Consider the following 21109-nt stretch of genomic DNA (forward strand, 5'->3'; position numbering starts at 1 on the left):
AGCTTTCTGTGTGTTTAATGCAACAGACAGTACAAAACAGCAGTATGCCTCGCTCCCTCTGTTCCACCAAAACAACCAGGACCTCACAGATCTCTGTTAGACCTCAGACCGCAGCCAATATCACCATCAGGTGGTAACTTATGTGAGACATATTGGCTCATTTGCTACTTTGACCTGTTTGCCAACCCTCCATGAGAAAGAAACAAATATTTTTCCATTTTCATTGCACCAAACTTTGCCTTGGAACCATCACTTAAGCACAGCAATAAATAGTGGTTTTGTAGCCTGATTTGACAGAGTGGATTGGGCAGACATAAAACCCACAACAAGGGCAGCAGCAGCAAAAATGGCCAAGACAATCATCGAATCATTTGGCATCAAATCTGTTTTTCAGCCTCTTAAATAATATCAGATCAGCAGAGAAGTGATCTAACACCGTAATCATGGAGGCTTTAAATCAAAAACAAAAAAGAAAGACCAGGGAACAACTAGATTTAGAAATGACAGATATCACCTAAATCAAAATAAAAGTCAGTCACATCCACTGCTGCACTAAAAGTATATTTTATGTGTCTGTGCTTGTCTGTTTGTGCGTCATGTGTGTGCATGCATGGATACATGTATGCAAATATGAGTGCAGGAGTTTTTATACCTCTATGTGAGAACTATTTAGAAGTTTTAGACTTTTTAACACCGAGAGTTTTGCAGAGAAAAGTTGTTTTTGTTCACTGTCCGATCGGAGCTCTAGTTTTAGAGATAAAACTTTGTTGACTTATAAGACCCCATTATTATAAGTCAGATGTCATTTTTTTGGAGTCGTTAGGGACAATATTAGCAGACTGCAACACACAAAAGTTGAACATTTTTGGTCATCTGTACACCACTGAAACTCTTAAGTTAATATAATTTGTATACCATAAAGGCCAGTGTACAGTGATGACAGAGTCTCAAAAGTGACTTCAGTGACTTCTACATGTCTCACAGCAGCTCTCTGGAGATGAACTATCCAGCAGACTGTTTAGACAACTGTAGGGGCCTGTTGTCCATATACTGTACATCACAAACACAAGACCACTTCTCTTCTCTGACTAAATGTGTATCAAATGTCATCAACTGACACAACTGTTCCCACTAAGGTCCCCAGTATGTCACTCTCTCCTCTTCATGAATCCACACACAACCCAATTCTGCCCGTCTCTCACTTTGTCTTGTCCCTCTCTCTCTCACACACACACACACACACCTCCCACTTGTCACAGTGATGGCTTTTGACAGCTCAGAACACGATGACATGGCCAGCAGCCACCCAGTGCGCAGAGGGGGAAAGCCCTATGAAATAAATATTACACATTTCACTTGGGAAGATAGGCAGGAAACAACCTGCCCTGCTGACACAAAGCATTTAACTCTCACATTGCTGAGTATGAATAATGAAAAATATTTATTTTAAAAGTTAGAAAGGAAGATAGTGTGTGCAAGTGTGTACATGCCTTTGATAGCATGTGTGTGAATATAAGTAAAGCAGAGCTTGGTGGTCTCTCTATAAACAAGCAGGATGGAGAATCCATGTACCCTGTCAGTTTGAAACAGTCTGCACAACACACACAGTCTTGCATTTGCACATAAAAATGTGGGCAGCCAGGGGGAGGGGAGCAGAGATGGCACAAGTGTAAAAGCTTCTCCTCTCTTTATTTTAGCATCAGAGTCAGGACAGAAGGAAAACAATTTTTGTTTTCAGAAAAAAAGGGAGTGGAATCACTGCAATACTGGTGTGTCCGTTAAAGAATTGTTGTTTGAGGCTGACAGACTTGGATGAACATCCTCTGCTTCCCAGTCACTGTAGGACAAGCTAACTGGAACAAGCCACCAGTCCCAGTTCAGTTTGAGGACCTGGCAGCCAGACACACACACAAGTGATCAGAGTACAGACAAATAGGAAGGGGGCGACAGTAGTGGGACCCCTCTGGGGCAGTTACAGCTTTACAGTGAGAAAAAGTTATAAGAACAAATACATGCAAAAATGTGACAATAGTGTGTAGATCTTGCCCTGCGGTCAGGCTGTAAAAGTGAACATGGTGATCTTAAGATTCCTTATCAAACTGTGTTATTGTATATGACAATAATATCTAGTAAAACCCAGTGTTAAAATGATTAAAACTGAACACCTTCTGGCCTCATGCAGGACATGGGAGAGAACCAGACAAGATAGATACTGTTTGTTCCCCGAGTTGAGCATCTCAGCAGATAGTTTTAGGCAGAAAAGCCCTACCACTTCCACTTCATTGCTCTGCAGAGGAAGTAGGTTACAGTAGTGGGTGGTGATCACATCAGAGGCAAAGAGAGAAGACAGGAGGGTGGAAGAGAAGATGCATAAGCAAAAAGACATGAGATAAGGAAGAACAGACTGCTGAGACAGTAGAGAACCAAAAGAAAGAAGACAAACAGGAGACGCTACATGAAAAGAGCAAAGGTATTGAAGCATAGGACAGAAGGGAGATAAACAAGGGTAAATAGGGGAAGTGCTAGAGTTGAAGGTGGGGAAAAAATGAAAAAAAGGGGCTTCGGGGTTGAAGCAAAAAAGGAATAGATGAAAATGAATTTTAAAAAAAAGAGAGGGTAAGCAAAAAGTTGGACAAAGTTAAAGATAATATATACATCATATTCGTCTCTCGAAAATATCAGACCTGTTTTATAAGCTTTAGAGGGAATAAACCCGATTCAGTGTATGTGTTTTGACAATGTTTTTTTTTTTTTTTTTTTTTTTTCAACAAGACAAAGGTGAATAATAGGCTGTAGTTAGATCTCGGATTCAAAGGAATCTAATTTACACTACTGAGGCCATATTGTTGTACTGGGCTACAATATATTCAGAGGTGTTCCTAATATTCTGACCCTCTCATGTATGTAGCTGAGAGGACAAAAACATAGACACCTCTAAATATAATGTAGTCCAGTACAACACCACCTTCAACTATGACCTCACTAATAAACATAAAATTGAATTGACACATTTATGACAATTTCACCAAAACCAAACACCTTTGAGCTTCATAAACACAGATGTTAAGGCGGAAGTGCTGCAATGAACTGCATGCAATTGTAGCGAGTGTGTATATTATTTGGTACTGTACCCGATATTTGCATTTTCTGGCTTCAAGAAGCTTCATGCACACTGCTTTAAAAACTTTGGTCATTTGTGCTGCAAAGTCTAGAGGTCATGTCTGCATGTAGATACTGTGTTGGTATGTACATTAACACGATTTCTGTTCTGTTAATCAACAGATGCAGTCACAAAAGGTGTGTGGCAACCGGTAAACAGCTGTGTACATCCAGGGAAACAGATGCGTACAACAACGAGGAAACGGATACCAACTTTGTGTGGACATTTATTTAAATAATATTGTAAACTTTAAGTTAAGGAGAATTTCACTAACAAAACTTAAGTTGTCCAATTAATTTGTTAGATAATTGGTTCCAATACCTTGTTTGTTGGTTCTCCATGTTTCAGACTCTAATACAATCCTAACCACAGTCACTGCACTGATTATGTCTTGGTTTATCTTTACTCAATTTACTGTGTTGTATTTTTTGTTGGAATAACTCAGTTTTCTTGTTTTGGACTGCTGCAGAATTAAAGCTGCTCAGTACAACTCTAGTAACTATCACCACTGTTTGTGTGTGTAATATTTAATGTGCTCATTCCCAAACATTTCCTGAGAGTAACTTCTGCTCCCCACTAGCCTTATTTTAGGAAGAACTGTTAAGAGTATGAAGAACAATAACAGGCCCAACAACTGAGTTGGGAGTTGAGTTTCAACAGGAACCCCACACTATAACCACAACCCAGAGTGAGTGAAGCAACCCAACACATTATAAATTTAGGGCTACACAAGTGAAGGCTACTGTTTAGGGTAAAGACTGTCTCACCCAATGAGGAGTCCCCAGATTTATACACCAACTGTATTTTTGTGTAAAACCACGTCTATCCGGTAAACCAGAGTATGTACTACGAAAACCAATACATACTGCGTGTACCACAACAGACAGAAGGTGGAGTGATGGTAAAAGAGCACCACCTAGTGGCAACGTGAAGCTAATGCGCTACCTCAAAACCTAAACAGATGGAACCACCCAAAGCAGCAATCTGCAGTCATTTTAATAATAACACCACTTTAAATCTAACAGAGAAATCCAGTACAATCAACCCTGACTCAGTTAAAAAAAAAAAAAAAAAAGTAAGAAAGAAATATATATAAAATGTTAAAGTTTAAAAAGTTCATATGAAGCCTTTTATTTGGTATACAGATTCATAAATTTATACAGTATATATAGATATTTGTATATATGCAACACATGTGCCACTGCAAAGTCACAGACAAACTTATTTTTGCCTAGGAAACAAAGAAAAAGAAAAATACTGTGCTTTTAAAGTAGTGCTGTGAAGTGCTTATATTGAAAGATGACCAAAACCGGAATGGTGATGTAACCGCAGGCAGGAAAACAGTCACTGTGTTAAAATGATTGAATAATGATATTAATAATAATAATAATTACAACAATAAGTATAATCAATAACAACTAAAACAAACTGATCAAATAGGCAACCGAGAAGTATAGTGGCAGCATGGACCCTTAGTGTCAAACTAGAGAAAGGGACTAAAGTCAAAACATACTTACACAGAGTATGCATACAGGCAGACAGTGCATACACATACAAACAGGAAGTAAAGTGAGTCGCTCATGAGAGCAGAAAACTCTCAGATGTCGTTACTCTTGTCCGATACGCAGCAGAAACTCAGGCATGCTCCAGGACATCTAAAACTCTCTCTCTCTCTCTCTCTCACTCACTCTCTCTCTCTCACACACACACACACACACACACACACACACACACGTACCAAAGCCCCGCATTAAAGGGCTGACCAAACAACACTTGCACAATTGTTGTGCATGCATGTGTACACACACATCATTGCAGGATACTGGGTCAGGCATGATGTTGTTAGCCCCAAAACATAGTAGCTTATATTAACATGAACAGGAAAGACTGATAGAAGGGAAAATGGCAGAGAGTAAAATAAGTGGGGAGGAAAGAATCTGATGAAAGGACAAAAAACAAATAGGAAGTGCTGCACAAAAAGGTCAGGAAATGGTATGTGTGTGTACACATGCATGCACATGTGTATCAATATATCAGGAGCAGGCAGTGCTGAACATGTCTGACAGACAATAAGGAGTGTCTGGCTCCCTCGTGTGGTCACTCTGAGTCTCTTTGGACCTCTGAGGCATCAGCCCGACAAATGGGACATGTACGGTTGGCCTGGAGACAGATGGAGGAAAAAAACAAATTAGGTTTTACCAAGTGGCCGCCTCAGAGGCTGAGAAATTAAGCCAGTGCTGAAGCATTAAAGCCTGCAGTTCCTCGACCGGCCACTTGAGGCTCCAAAAAGGCAGTCAATCCCCACAGTCTCTCATGTTAAATTGCCCATCTTTAGAGCAGAAATAAGCATGTTTATATAGCCTGGTACAAAAAGACAGTTTTGGTCTCTATAAAGATAATTTACTCTCCCATTACAACTGTACTGGGGGTGAATTTTTGTATAACTTACCCATTTCAATTCTATTGAGAATAAAAGTGCAACAAAATTAAGGGTGTGGCCGCTTTGAGTGACAGGTGGAAGGGTCTCAGCATAGGTGGCTAACTGCTCTCTGTCTAGCAAGCTCCAGCTCTTTGCCTATTTCTGGATCAGAGTGAAGCGCTACCATTATGACAAAGGCTAGACTTGAATTTCAACATTGCTGTTCAGAAAACCAGCGGGTGATGTCACAGTGGGTTTGTCCAGCTTTTATATACAGTCAGTGGGTTTTACACACAGGCTAGAGTTTCAAATATAAACCACAAAAAAATCCCAAACCCCTCAAATGTACATTAAGTACACTTGCCACAGCACTCCATTTAAAATCAGACAATTACCATTTTTTATTTATTTTGTATCGATTTGTAATCCTTATAATCCAGCTCACAGACAATTTGAGCAATGCCTTATGGTGCTATTGAGGTGCATGTACAGCTTTGCCTGATATTCCTGTTCTGGAACTTTAGTATGAGAAACAGATTTTCCTAACCTTTGATGAGAACTGAATGTGGGAAGATCTAGACACAAATTAGTTTCTGTTATCTAAAAGATTTCTTGATGAGTTCCATTTTCACTATAAATCCTGTGTCATGTCCTTAATGTGTAGTTGTGTCTTTAAATAAAACCGTGTTTTTTCCAGGTAAGTCACTGTTAAAGCAAAGAGCACTGCCTGATCACTTACCAAAAATTAGACTTACACTTTGACTTGAGCCGTCTGCCAAACAGTGTGTGATAAACTTCAGATGAAGTTCAGAGTTGATATGCATGTACTGTACTACATGGACAAGGTGTGAGAGAGCTTGATCCACTGATGAAGCACTTACCCTCAGCCACTTGTCAACACACTTCCCATGAAACTCATGGCTGCAGGGCAGGACTCGCAGCAGCTGGCGGGACTCAAAATCACTCATACACACCACACACCTGCAACGCAGATATGATCGTGCAGACAACAGCAGCACAAGAATCCTGTTGTTTAGCATAGGCCATCAAAGCAAATCTAGGTTGGCCAGTTACAAGACTAGTGTCTTGTGAAAAATATTTTTAAAGAGTCCATGTCTGTTGACATAAGTTCTGCTGTGAGAGCACTGAAACCATCTCCTCCCACTAGCATTCATACCCCATCTGTCAGAAAGCCTCATGTGCTTTTTGATTGTAAACTTTGAGAAATGTGGGCACAAAGAATTGAGGACATTTTTCTCATAATGCCTAATTCCAAAAGACAAAAATTATGGGTGACGAGTTTGTTTTTTTTTTTCTTTACTACATGCTTTGAAATTGTTTTAGCCATTTGTAGCTTGAAAAACCACTACTCTGTCAATTGACTGCACCACAGCACTGGCTGGGGGCAGCAATTCTGAAGTGGCTAGGACAGTAAATTTGTACCCCGTACACATTAGCTTCTGTTAGTAAAACAGTAAATCCACCAAAATGTTATTGTGATACTGAGGAACAAACAGAAAATGTCATTAACAATAGTTCACCTTATGAACAGGTGATGACCTGGTGTCATAAAAGGGTGACACTCACAGTGTTTGTTCAGACTGATGGTTATTTGGATTGAACCGATAGGAAGGAAGCTGTTCGATGTCTCCCTTGGTCAGACCTCGGAGTTTGGCCTCTCCCAGACGCTCAGCGAGGTTTAAGAGGGCCTGTGGGAGAAGACATGAGCAACAACACAAATGTCAGAGTCTGCAACCAGCAAACATACAGACAAAAAAAAAATAAACATATAAATAAGAACCTCATAATTTTCCACTTCTCCATCATCTACATCCAGCTCTAGACTGATCGCAGGACCTGTGGGCTGGACTGGCAGCATTGAACTACAGAGGGAGAGATTTAACAAAGAGATTGTCTCACAGGACTACACAAACAAAAGCTCTGATAGCATTCGTAACCAAGTCGAAGAGTTAAAAGTCCAGGTTATTAACAATACTAAAGCTGCCTTTTGTTGGAGCTAAAACTGCATGAGAAATATTTTAATGATTTGTATGTTGAGGGCTCAGGAAATGTTTAACCCGTTCCCTTTACCTAATGCTTTAGCCTGTGTGTTGTCACAACCTTTACCTCTCTTTTCCAGATTTCACTAAAGCCTCATGTAAAACTTCCATTACTGAATATTTCAACAAAATAAAATGATCTGATCATACTTTGTGTTTTTAAAAATGAATCTATTCCAGCGATCTTCTTTCACCTTCTCCAGGTTTAACTAATCAAAATAAATCTCTGAAAATACCAAATATCAACTTAGTGACATGTCTTCATTAAATGACAGCTTTTCATTAGGACTTCTGGATTTGGTTGGGGATTTCCTTTTCTGTTCTGAATGTTTTATCTGAAGCATAATCTACACTCTGTAATTGGGTGCATATTTTTAAAATAAATGCCAAGTAAGCAAAAACCAACATAAATGTCTTAATAAGGTGTTGGGCCAACAAGTGCTAAGGGGACAAGTGGACCCAAACCACATCTGCATTCGTTAATTTCTCCACTTGTTTATTCGGGTTTTTCCTTTGATTTCCCAACCGTGTGTGTGTGCAGCTAATACAAATGAGAAATATAACCTTTTCTTCTTAACTCTCTTATCTTAGTTGATGTACTGATCTACTTACAGGAAGTAAGGCAGGAGGCTTGGGTGGTAAGGTGAAGGTGGCAGTGGCTGTTGCGAGCGGTACCGTCGCCCTGGTAGACGCCGAGGAATAAAGTTTGGATAGGACTAGGAAGAACGTGACATCACGAACATGTAAGATCATTTAAACAATCTCCATTTCAAATTTTCCCCTGCACACAGAAAGTTGAAAACATATATATATATACACATTTTATCAACTTTATGAAATTGCTCACCACGCCGAAGAACTCCTGTGGCAGGGGGTCATGGGAGAGGAAGTGAAGCTGTGTGGAGTGTGGGGTGAGGGCAGGGTGGGTGGCAGGAGGATAGTGGAGCCCCGCACCCAAAGAGAGGTGCTCTCCGAGCAGCTCAACATCATTCTCTATCCTTTGTAACGGCTTGGAAAGCAAACGAGAAACATGCTTTGGCTGACTCATGTAATCACAGCAACAGGAGAAGCAGCACCTTTTATAAACATTAAATCAAGAAATCAAAAATCTAACTTTTGTAATTTGTTCATGCACAAAATACTCATTTGTCAATGGCATTAAAATATAAAAATGTCAATTTTCACAGCATTGCTTTGTATTCTCTGTCAGTCTTGTGCAGCTATTTCTATTAGCAGTTGATATTAATATCAAAACCACACAAAAGGCAAATGTGATTTCTTAGAAATGCACAGCAAATCAGACATCATATAAACAAGTGATGATCAAATCTTAGAATTCAGACTTTAAAAAGAAAATGCCAATCTCTACAATATTCACAAACCGAGTCTGCTGACAAATCACTACGATGTTGATGCACAGTCATCACAACACAACATATGCATTTCTACTCACCGATCGGGCTTGCTGTGTTGGATAGGGTCCAAACTGTCCAGGCTGGGGCAGGTGAGGTGGGTGATGGGAAAGGTGTGCTGGGGGATGTGTCAGGTGAGGAGGGGGAAGCAGGAAGGCTGGGTCACTGGACAGCAGTGATGGGAATGGGTAAGGCATGGGTAAGTGCTGCACAGAACAAGTCTGAAGGACCTGGCAGGGAGAAAAAAGAAGCATTAAGATTTATTTAAGTAAGGCATTTGGCAAACAGTATCAAATAAGGAAAAGTCATCAGTTTATGCAAATGTGCAACTGTAAAATGTGAAAACAGGTACAGAAAGACAAACACACTCACAGGAGGAGGGACACTGCAGACAGGATAGTGCTGTCCACTGAAGACCACTGAGCATGCTGGGATCGGCTGAGGGGCAGAGCGAGGCGGAAGGCCGGGTGGCGCTCCAGGAGGGGAGACAGGATATGATACTGGAGCTGAACCCTAAATATGGACAAAATGTATACAACAAATAAAGTGCCTCAATATCTTATGCAAAAACCACAGATGTGTGGTCTCCCAAAAAATACAGTCATGTTCTGAGATGATAAAATATGCTCATGATGAACGGATGCATCTTGGGTACAAATGTCATGTCTGCCTGCACCATTTATTCATTTATTTATTGAGAAATGTAACTAAACTGTCTTCAGCCTGATTATCAAGTCAAGTCAAGTAAAATGCAAAATATGTTTTGAAGTTACAGTAGTATTGGGCATAGAAGTGCAATTCCTTATCATGTTGTAACTGGCACTCATTTGTGACATTTAATGGACTATGGTCAATATCTCAACCCACCTTTACCCCTGCAAAGAACCCATGATTAAAATTAGTCCTATGACCAACTGTTCAGTTTATCTACTAATGTAGGATTCCCACCTATTAGTCATGTAATGAGCTTCACTCTATTTGTAGAAATGCACACATAGTGCAACACAGAATTTAAAAAATTGTTAAATGTTGAATATGATGCTTCATTATATACAATAATCCATGCATATTAGTCATACTCTGTCATCAACTGCAAATAAGTTAAGTACCCATGAGTAGCTGATTTTAATTTTCACTTTGCATTGATTTCAGAAGAAGTGTTGTTTAATTGTGTGAGTCACTCTCGTGCAGCATGAGGAGACAAGAACGCACAAGACAACAGCTACCTTTGTTAATTACAGTCAGTCATAAATAGCAAGTTTCTCAGTTTCAAGACATTAATAAGTAATTCCATTCCTTTCGCAAATGTATGTGTGGATTTTCTTTTTCCTAGACACACCCAACCAGCAAGACCACATCATTTCTTAAACTGACCTGCTCATGGAGGTCCAGCATGACACTGCTCTGTTGCTGGGATGGGTGGGGGTGTGGGTGCTGCGGATGGGCTGCAGGGTGCAGCAGTCTGGGAGACAGGTTGGGTGAGTGGTGAAGGGGCCTTGGGGAGGGGTTTGGAGGATGGTAACCTGGACGCTCCTCTGGCCCAGGTCCTGGCCCCCGGGGAGGTTGCTGGCTGTAGGGTGGGTAGCCCTGAGGAGGAGCTGAGTGACGGTAGTTCTCATCCTGGTGGCCTGGTGACAGGCCATGGTGGGAGTGGAGGTGATGATGGTGTGTATTGGGGGGATGGTGGTGGTTGTTGCCATTGTAGTGGTGGTGGTGGTGGCGGGTCAGGCGGTCTCTCCGGCCACGCTGGCGTCTCATTGGAGGGCTGAGGTGGAAGAAAGAGGGGAAAACTAAAGAAGAGGCAGAAGGAGCTATACTTGCAAGTTTACTCTGTATAGGACTGCTACTAATGAATATTTCCATTACTGATTAATCTTACAATTATTTTCTTGATAAAATGTCAGAAAAGAGTGAAAAAGGCCAGTCAGAATTGCCTGAAGCCCAACGTCTTCTGGTGTCACTTTGTTCGACAAATAGTCCATAGCTGCACTTGTGTAATTTGTGATGTGTATTTTTAATTATTTTTCATTTTGACATTTTACAGGCTGAAAAATTACCAGATGAATAATGAAGACATACAGTACACACCTGCGACGATTGCGAACAGGCGTGTGGCATCTCTCTGGCATGTAGTGGGGGTGTTGTCTGCGGTTGGGGGGCAGCTCCCAGGGCCGAATAGGAGAGGCAGGAGTAGAGGGAGGGGCGGAGCTCAGATCCAACATAGACTGCTGAGAAAGGCGCTGCCTTTTCGGGCTTGGGCTGTCTTCCATCTGCACAGAGATGTGAACGAGGAGGAGAAACCCAGGGAAAAGTTATTCAAGAACAAAAGCAAAAGGAGGAGAAAATGGTGGCGTACAGTACTACAAAACAGGAGCACATCAAAAGGCAACAGGCCAGCTTCATACTTACTTTGTCTCGATCCTCATTGCACACATTATCTGGATGAAAATGTAGCACAGCACCTGCAGGCCACAGGAGAAGGAAAAAACATAATTAGATGAGATAAGGCTGAGAGAAACATCAACATCACAACATGCATGGACATACACTTGAGAAGCCAACAGAAACAAGACACAGGCTGCTGTTAGCCTGTGGTTTTATTTTGCATTCAAAGACCACATGGAAGCCAAAAAAATGTTATCTTGATGTAGCTCGGTTGATTCATTTAAAATGTTTTACAAACTAACATGAAAAGCTCACACACACTTAGAGAAACGGACACACAGATATCCACCCGGCTGGTTTTGCAAGCTAAGGCACAAGTTACACTGGTTGAATCCAGATAATGACTTTTGTTCCTAGTCATCACCTCACAGCCACTGTCACTTGTCTTCACATTATTATAATGTGGACGCTAAAGGTGAAATGATTAATTCATTTATTGACTGAAAAAAAATCTTCCTGCAACAAATCTGATAACTGGTTTCACCTTCTCACATGTCAAGATTTGCTGTTTTTCTCAGTTTTAGAGTATTTTAAACTAAATACTTTTATTCATTTTATTATGGACATTTTATTAACTAAAAGGATGAATCTGTTAACAAAAAGGATTATCAACACTTTAATCAGTAATGAAAATCTCTAGTTGCAGTCCTGGCAGGATCCCACATAATATAACCTAAGGAAACCAACTATTACCACAAAGCCTGGATTTAAGTCTTAGTGTTGGCAAACATCTGCTATACTGAAGGGTCCCTGAGCAAGGCAGTGAACCATTATTAGCTCTGCAACAACAGCTTAGCATCGGTCCCTTTTTTTTTTTTTTTTACTTGTGATGGAGAAAATTGATAAAAATCTCTCTCCAAAGATCAATAGATCCTTACAAAAAAAGCAAAGACTTCTTAATGAAATGAGATTAGTCCATCCAAAAAATGAAATACTAAAAGAGAAAAATCACATTACAGAATAAAGCATTTCTTCCACAAACATTATCTCAGAAAAACACAACACTCCCAGCTGTTTATCTACGGGGCCACATGTGCAATCTGGATGCAGCATGTGCACACAGACGTATCAGCAGCTTAAAAAGAAGGATGCCCTTGAACTCAGCTGACAGGAGTTTCCTCTAAGCAGTTTCCCAAAAACCTTTAATCACCAAAAAAGGGGGAGGGGACTCTCTTTCTCCCTCTATCTCTTCCTCATCCAAATAGCCCTTTCAGCCTCCTAAGAAACAACAGATCTGAAAGCACCCCCCACCCCTTTCTTGTCTTTGCGATGCCACTCCAGAGCCATGTGAAGTGTGCCGATAGTGACAGCTCAAAGACGCCGTGCTAGTGGCTGCAGAGAACAGAGGGGCAGTCAGATGAGTGACTAGCCAACTGTAGGGCTACATCTTTATTCATCTACCATCCCTTGTTCTTCAGACCTCATGGGCTCCTGGACCTCTGCCGCCTTGTGTTTTATGCAGAACTAGGTCTGCTAATGCTGATTCACCTAGGAGCCATAGAAGAGGTGGTGAGCCACACTGAATGGTTTCTGCTGGCAAGCACACATGACCTTGTTTCCTCTGAACATGGTTGCTGGGGAAGACTGACACCATTTCTTTCATGAACAGCAATCCAGTGAAGTGAGATGGAAAAGTTGGAGTACCGGCTGTCATCGAGTAGCAAATTACTCTTGTTCTTTAATTGAGATTATAAACAATCATTATTTAGGTCTCATTTAATGACAGCATTAATGAAGATCTGCAAAAGCTAGCTGCTATGTTGCTCTGCTGACAAGCTGTAGAATGCAAGGCTTGCTATTAAAACTACACAGTGATAACATGCCTGAAAGAGGAGAGAAAACAGAGGTAAGATGGGAGCACATTTATAACACCTCTAAACCCAACCCTGCTTCAAGTGATAGAGAGAGGAAATATAGTTACATGTACAAAAACAAACAAGCACAGACAGACAGGAAATCTGTAACACACTTAAACACACACAAGAGAACATGTCATACCAATAAGAAAGAGGCCATGAGCAGCTGCACTGTTTAAGTCACTTGTGCCAACCACTCTCTCTCTCTCAGTCATGAGTTTGTGTGTCCCCTCTTTGTGGGTTATTTTGGGTTTTTGGCAACAGTGCTGCTATTACGACAGAGGGCCATTAAAGCCTGCTTTCATTCACTGACTGGACTGTTTTTTTGCTTTTGAGGAAACCCAATCTGGTATTACAGAAGGTTTTTCTGTCACTTAGCAGCAGTCAGCTATGGAAACGTGTTGAAAACTGAACCGGCGTCAATATTGAAAATAGTGAAAGGATGCTAGGGTGCAGTTCAAAGTCATTTGTTTCCTTGTCTTATTCATAAGAGGTTTTCTCTGTCTTCTTAGGGTCTGGGTTGAGTAAGGGACCATTGCTACAGCAGCTGTGCATAGAATCCATCTTTATTCTAAACCAAAGCACCAGATGAGAAATCAGTTTGACTATTTGGAAATAATATGGAGCTTTAAATATGATACATTTTAACTTGAATTCAAGCTTCTGGATGAAAAAACTGTTGGTAAAACACAAGGGAGACTGTACTATATCACTCTGCAGATTAACCTCAAACAAAAACATAAAGTTACTATCAAGACAGCTTTAATTTCAAACAATTTCAAGGCAACCTGCTATTAAAAAAGCCTTCCCTAGTACAAAGGTTTTGCAAAGATGAGTGTGTAGAAAGGCCAAACATCTGTCTATAATCTGCACAGGAGTAACATAATATGACCTGGCCTTCAGCAGCACCATGCCTAGACTACTGAAGGAAAATTCTAATGAGGTCCAAGATAATTTGCACTGTGAATACAAAGCCAGGCAAGGACATAAAAGATGGTGCAGGAACCTGACTTGCTCTATTTACCTGAGTAAATGTTATTCAAACCTCTAAAGCGTGGCTTCTACTACATCATCTGACATGACATATAGCTGGCCTTTCAAGCAACAGCTGGCATTGAAAGTACAAGGCCTTTTAGTTAAATGTCTCAAAACCTGTTAAAGCCGCTAGTGGTCTGCTTGCATCCCTCAGGGGGGTGTATCCTGTGAGTGTGCGTGTAATGATGCATGTAGCCTGGCTGCAGGCCCTGTTTACTGAAGTCTGCTTACCGGCCCCGGGGTGTCTGTGAGCTCCATGCGAAGAGTGGCGCTGCGCCCCAGCGGGCAGGTAGCTACCCTGGATGTGCTGCTGGTTCTCAGGGTAGCTACGACCACCATGGTGAGGAGCCCAGCCGGGGTTGCTCTGCTGCGGGTAGCTCACCCCTCCTCCGCTGGCGTTCATCAAGCTTCCGTTACCGACCGCGTTACCACTGCCGTTGTTACCAACACTGCCGTTCATGCCGAAATGATAGAAACCAGACCGAGACCGCGATCGAGTCCTCGGGGGGTCCATGGCTGGTGAGGGGGAGGGCGGTGGTGAATGGATGCGAAGGAGGTAGGCTGGGGAGAGGAATGTCCAGAACGGGCAGGAGCCTCCCTCTTCAGACCGCTTCACCGGGGCTCTATATCCACCCAGTTACCTCTGATGACGACCGGTTACCGACAGAGTGTTCTGAGGCATTTAAGGCTTTTGTTTAATATGATGAGCTCATACCTGGTAGCAGCGGGTTCATGAAAGCAGTCCTCGTACGTCGCACAAGCCCCATCTACATCGAGTCCATCCACTAGCCCCCTAACTAGTCAACTTGACTGAAACCGCTTATTTTAGGACTAATGAACGTACATAAGTATTTAAATATTGTAGTTATATCAGCATGCGTAGAATAAAACGACAATTCAATTCTCTTTAAGTTAGTTATCAGCTGTTTTCGTCGTTACCAGAACAGCTGAGCAGGTTCTCTGTTGTCTTTCACACTGTTTAGGATTGTCACGCTTTCCCACGGCAAACTATTTTTGTACGAATCAGTCGAACGCACCTGGGTCTCATACAAGTGAACCCATTGCCGACTGATATATTAAGAGGCAACTGAATCTGAAGTTATTATCGGTTGCTCCCTACCACCAAAAGCTAGCCAAGTTAAATACTTAAATCTCTCCACACAATGGCTAGCTGTCGAGCGTTAGCAAACTAAAGGAAACCAGCTGATAGCGGGCTGTAAAACTGAGTTATTAGCATAGACTAATGCACAAGTAAACTGCAACGGGTAGCCTATTATAAGTAGTAAAGCTACACCTATTTGCATTATCTAACTATACCTGCTAGTTCATTAGTATAATTTCGATTTTCTAGCTAGCCCAAGGCTAACAGGAAGCGGGGTCCAGGGGGGAAAACTAGTCCAATAGTACCGACATTACGATCTAGCTAATGTCGTAGCGTATCGATGTGAGGCAAGTCGTTAAACAGTGCTCTTCACGGATTGCCTTAAACTACGTAGAAAAAAACAGATAGCTATCCGATCCTTCAAAAGAAATGAACCATATTTGTACAATTTAAATCCCCTCTCGCATTCGCTATCAAGTGTTTTCTCTGGTCAGTGGGGAGTGTAGTGAGATCAATCAATGGGAGGTTCACATCTCTGTCAAGTCATCCTAATCAATCACAGAGAAATACGTCGCTTGTTACAAGCTAAATCTGTGGGAGTCTTGTAAAAATATTGAATAAAACCAAAAGCAAAAACACATTAAAATGTATATAGCGCTAGTCAAAGCGACATTTATTTGATTAGCAGCGATCAAGGTCGATTTCAATAGTAGCTTGTTATCAGAGTTAACTATTACTGTCTGGCAAGCCCCGGACAGCTGCTCAGTTCATTAATAATTCAGTAGCTTCAAACCAGAATACTATAAGACAATGATTTGAAACCGACTGACTGCATACAACTTGACAGGTCGCGGGGATATAACACGGGCGGTTGAAACCGTCACCCATGTACTAGGCCTACATGAACCTAAACCTCCTTTCTCGCATCAAACGTATTTGTATCACCGTGATCCTCTATCTTTAAACACGAATTAGGCTATACATGAGGCTATCTGGGCATGAATGTTTACTGGCGTTATTTTACAAAATAAATATTACCCTTTAACATGAGCAATCACAGGTCTGTGCTTGCCTTTGAACTGATTTATTTATATTTAGGGGGATAGTAAACCACCCTTCTCAACACATGGTATATAAAAGTAGTGTGTAAAAACATACGCTAATTATGGTATGTTGTAAATTGTACATATATAAAATTTGACATAGCCAGTATTATAGTAGCAGATGTGTTTAGGGTTAAAAGTACAAGAAATAATTTGTAAGAACAGCATTCTTTAATCATATTTTACAGGTTTTTTGCAAAATATCAATCAATCAAAAGACCATGTTACAAAATCAGTTTTTTTGTTTTCCAGCTTCTCATTCCTTAAAAAAATCTGTCTTCTTCTGTAGCATACTCTTCACATCGGGGAAAGAAGGTTTTCACTTCTAATGTCTATATCACCATGAAGATACAAATCCTCATGTTTTATCCCTCCTCTCTGCTCTTACTGCTGCTCCTACCACCTGCCTCAACCTTCCTCTTCTTCTGTGGAGGGGGTGTGGACACCCTGTGAAGAGTGTACTTGAAGGGCTCTGGGAGACAGGCTTCAATCATCTGAGTTACCTTGGGACCTCTCCAGTAGTCCCCCTTCTTGCCTGGCCTGAGTCTCCCTCCTCAGTCTCATCACTTCTCATCTATCTCTGCATCTCTCTGGCCAAGTGTTCCTCCTGCTATCTTGGCTACATGGGTCCTGCTTTGTCCTGCTCCTGCCCTAGACCAGCTAATTCTCCCCACCACTCATCCTTATTGGTTCAGGTAGGTGCTGCTGGTCTGAAAGCAGAAATTCAGCACTCAAAAGCTCTGAAAACACAGACAACATTGATAGAAAAGATTTCCTTGATAATCAGTGTGATCTTGTTTAACTGAACGATAAGTTGAAAGACATGGTTGTTTACAGCTGCACTAATTAACATTTTTATACCAGTGATAGGTCTAATGTTAATGTGAAACGGGTTGTTCAATGAGCCAAACCTGCAGAGAATTATTAACCAACTTGGCAGTTCTGCTCAGTGTCTTTCCGGTCATTGGGTTGGTTTTATGCTCTTAACCTTACCCTTATGATCCACATTCACTAACCCTGCTTTCAGCTGCAACAGGCAGAATCCCACCTGTCCAACAACAAACCGAAGACAAAAGAAAAAAATGCCAGATAGCTCAGGGTGTCCACTCCAACTTAGTCAACGGTGCTCTTTAAAGAAAGGGACAAAAAAAAATCAGCAGATTAAAAAAGTAGCTCAAAGGTACTCATCTGAAAAATTAAAAAGCCTTTTTTTCCAGATGGCTAACTTGTAGAAGATTAAAAATGACATATTCTAAATGGTGGTTATAGCCCATGCGTAGTGGCAAAAACTGCCTTCTTCAGGGAGCCAGCTATTTTGCTAGAGTTGTTGGAGAACAGGTGTACTCAGGAGACATCACTGTTGGGTGTCGTTACAGAAACAGGTTTGAAACTTTGAACCACAGAATGCAGCAAAACACTATTTTTGAACCTGGTGTTCAGTTACTTTTTAAACCAATTTCAGAACAGGTAGGACTGTTCAAATCTTGATCAGTGCAGCAACAAAGACAAGTACAAGATAACAGAAAAGGTGAAGAATGGACGCAAGACAGCATTGTTACAAAAAAGTTACAGAAGGAGAGAAAAGAAAGATGACATCGAAAGAGATGGAGTAACAGGGTGAAAGAAGGGCAGGTACAGTGAAAATATACAAAAAAGAAGGGGAGAATGTGTAGTACAGAGGTATACAGAGGACAGAGAAAGGCAGTAAGAGATGTGAAAGTGCTAAAGAAATGCAGAGTGATAAAATGTTAAGCAGTAGAAAGAAAGTATAAGCAAAGATCAAGTCAATAGAAAAAGAGAGATGGTATAACTAAGAGAAGGGTTCTTTTCATACACTACCAACAAAGCATGGCATCTCTGCCGTTTCAGGGTGTGGACTGTTTGTGGCCTAAGAGGCACCTCTAACTGAATCTGTAGAAAAGATCAAACAAAAGAACATCTGTTGTGGCCATTTCAGTTATGTAATTTTAAGCACAATCACTAAAAACTCTAAGTGGTGATGTTTATACAATAAACCAGGAAGACCTTTTGTGTTCACAGGCATCATGTATTTTGTTTAGTAAAGAAAGTGAGTAAGAATAGCACAATAAGGTAAAACTTCAACTAAGTATCAAGTGGTGCTGTCTCCATGGATGAGGGCACCCCTGAGGATACCCCAGAAAACAGAAAGGAAGGAAAAATACTGTTTGAGAGAGAATTCAGAGAAAAAGCATTGTTTACCAAGATTAAACAACCATTCATAAATGGCGCCCACACACGCCCGAGGCAAAAGAGTCTGTCAACACACAACTGACAAATACTTTCAAAGTCTCCTTCAACATGGCAACACACTCTCTAACACAAACATTCAATATGGCCAGACCTGGAGGCTCACAGGCAAATTCACATCAGAGAAGTGTCCTGTCATACCACAGCCCTTGCAGTGTTAGTTCCACACAAGGGGATTTTCACAGGGCCTGAGGTCATGTGAGAGCAGTCCACAGCTGGGGCAGGGATAGCCTGGACAGGCATCTGGATGTGGCCCTGCATACCACAAAGGATATAGGTTAGATATTTCTGAAGACACAGAGACAAAAAAGATTTTAGAAGAGTTTTAAGATGGTCATTAGGGGCCTTTATCGCCAATCAGCCTCTACAGGTAACTATGGGATTACGACAACACTCTACACATCTTATGGCAGCCTGTAAGAAAAAGCTGAGTAAGACAATTACAGCAGAGATCAATAGAAACACAGTGTAAAGATATTACATATTACAATAAAAACTAATGTTTTGTCAGGTTTTTTTTTTACATGACAGCATAATTTGTCACAACAGCACAGAATATATGGAGAATGATTTTTAAGACAGAACACAGACTAAAACATGTATTTTAGCATTTTACCATAAATGAGCAGTTCTAAGTGTGATGCTGGTCTTACAACAACAGGACAGCAGGGGTAAAAACTCTAAACTCTTCAGGATTAAAACTTCAGTGTACACACAAAGACAGAAATATGCAGATGCATTCTTTTTATAAAACTGGTCACACTTGGTTCTGTTTTATAGGTCATTGTGGAATAAGGAACACTTGCACAAGCCTCAGTTCCATGGCCACAGTTCATCGTAATTGCACACAGAAATTCCCCTTCAACATCTGACACTTGTTCCTGCTCCACCACTGTCAGACATGTCAGTGTGAAGAAAGGCAGAAGGGTAGATGAGTGTGCCATTATACTAAAAGTCAGTTTAATGTACTATTTAAATCAATTTCTAAGTATGTATATTTTAATGTATTTCTACAATATTTGTTTTTACAATTTGGCAATATAAATAAAGGGCTTTAAAAACCACAAACTGCTACTCAGAAGATGTTTAAGTTCCAGAAGCCTGGATAATGACAGTAGGCACATATTTCTCTGAATAAATTAGCTTTAGCACCACATTGCTAAAGCTTTTTTTTTTTTTGGTAAGGACATTCAACATCACCTTGTTAAGTGGAAATAATGTGTTCATTGTTTTACTGTAACAATGTAAGAAAACCAGGGTTCAGTTCAAAAGCCGTTTCACACAACTTCTAAATTCTGTTCTGTAATTCAAATCATGCAATTTTAAATGTCAAAAATCTTTAACCACTTACATATTGTTAAATAAAGTAGTAGTGATGTGCCTTGAATTGGGTCCTGTTTGGCTGATTATAACAAATTACTGCTTTCCAGTTGGTATTGCCCCACGTTTCTGGCTACCAGCTGGAAATTATGATCATTCACTTACACTTGAACACAAAACATGGCAAGTACTTATCCAGTGGCAACTGACAAATTAGTTTGCAGCATCTCTTTAAATCACATTTACTTCTAAATTATATTTGATGCCCATGGGTCAGGAATGATATTCTCATACAACCCAAATATATTAACCAAAATTCAGAGATGAAGGAGGTATGCAGCTGTGGCCTATATGCTGTAACTTGCTGACAAACTTAAGTCAGGTGTTGGGCCACCAGATCAGCTCCAATGTGCCTTGGCATTGATCTACAAGTCCCTGGACTCCACTGGAGGTATGAACACCATTACATTAGACGTCCTCCAGTAACGATAGACGCTAGGTCATTGTACAACCTGACACCAACTGCAGCTGAACAGCACCGCACAACGACGGCTCGTTGTACTGCTACCAGAGTGGATCGGGGTCAGTTACAAGTAGACAGAAATAAAACTGCCAAGTTAAAGAATATGCCTATTCTTTGTTTTGACTGCAATACTTCAAAACAGATAATGCTACTCAAAGATTTCTATACGTGGGTTAACACTAGGCTAACCAGCGCCGTGCTAACCTTTAGGTCCGAAGTTAGCCAGCACAGCCAAGTAAAATAAAGTCTCTTCGGACGCTTGTCGTTTTTAGCTCACTATAACTCACGTACGACCTAACATAAAGCACATTGCTGTTATTTTTCCCTCCATACAAGTTAAGGAGCAGTTGCTTTCATGCCTGTCTGTGGTGCGCTTCTACCGGCTTTTCCGGAAAATGTTGGACAA

General features: G+C 40.9%; 1 protein-coding gene and 1 long non-coding RNA gene across 8 annotated transcripts; both read right to left on the minus strand.

The window, feature by feature from the left end:
• Positions 1-1219: 1219 nt before the first annotated feature.
• Positions 1220-16000, minus strand: LOC109955714 (E3 ubiquitin-protein ligase RNF38-like). 2 transcript variants are annotated; one of them, XR_002274306.1, is made up of 13 exons: positions 14619-16000; positions 11461-11513; positions 11140-11321; positions 10426-10816; positions 9424-9564; positions 9093-9281; positions 8487-8648; positions 8252-8355; positions 7381-7462; positions 7167-7288; positions 6461-6560; positions 4863-5320; positions 1220-1243 (listed from the first exon to the last, which is right to left on the minus strand). XR_002274306.1 is itself a non-coding variant. In XM_020592130.1 (12 exons), exons 1-12 carry the CDS (start codon positions 14899-14901, stop codon positions 5258-5260), a joined length of 1872 nt encoding a protein of 623 aa, XP_020447786.1. In that variant the 5' UTR covers positions 14902-16000; the 3' UTR covers positions 4268-5257. The 2 variants fall into 2 exon arrangements, 1 of the variants encoding a protein (XP_020447786.1); XM_020592130.1 differs by lacking the exon at positions 1220-1243 and having other exon boundaries at positions 4268-5320.
• Positions 16001-16819: 819 nt separating this feature from the next.
• LOC109954225 (uncharacterized) lies at positions 16820-21107 on the minus strand. Of its 6 annotated transcripts, none has more exons than XR_002274098.1 (4): positions 20908-21107; positions 18967-19115; positions 18432-18503; positions 16820-17302 (listed from the first exon to the last, which is right to left on the minus strand). It is a non-coding gene; the product is annotated as an uncharacterized LOC109954225 (long non-coding RNA). The 6 variants fall into 6 exon arrangements; XR_002274078.1 differs by having other exon boundaries at positions 18955-19115; XR_002274088.1 differs by having other exon boundaries at positions 16820-17332; positions 19002-19115; positions 20908-21105.
• Between the last annotated feature and the right edge of the window lie 2 nt (positions 21108-21109).

The sequence above is a fragment of the Monopterus albus genome, unplaced genomic scaffold, assembly GCF_001952655.1.
Source record: "Monopterus albus unplaced genomic scaffold, M_albus_1.0 scaffold2.1, whole genome shotgun sequence".
Classification (NCBI taxonomy): Eukaryota; Metazoa; Chordata; class Actinopteri; order Synbranchiformes; family Synbranchidae; genus Monopterus; species Monopterus albus.

What these genes read in the sequence shown, in the direction of transcription:
- LOC109955714 (XM_020592130.1), bottom strand. Translation starts at nt 14,901, where the DNA reads ATGGACCCCCCGAGGACTCGATCGCGGTCTCGGTCTGGTTTCTATCAT. An exon ending in TCACAGACACCCCGGGGCCG is followed by an intron (nt 11,514 to 14,618) that starts GTAAGCAGACTT and finishes TGTGGCCTGCAG; the next exon opens with GTGCTGTGCTACATTTTCAT. An exon ending in CAACACAGCAAGCCCGATCG is followed by an intron (nt 8,649 to 9,092) that starts GTGAGTAGAAAT and finishes TTGCTTTCCAAG; the next exon opens with CCGTTACAAAGGATAGAGAA.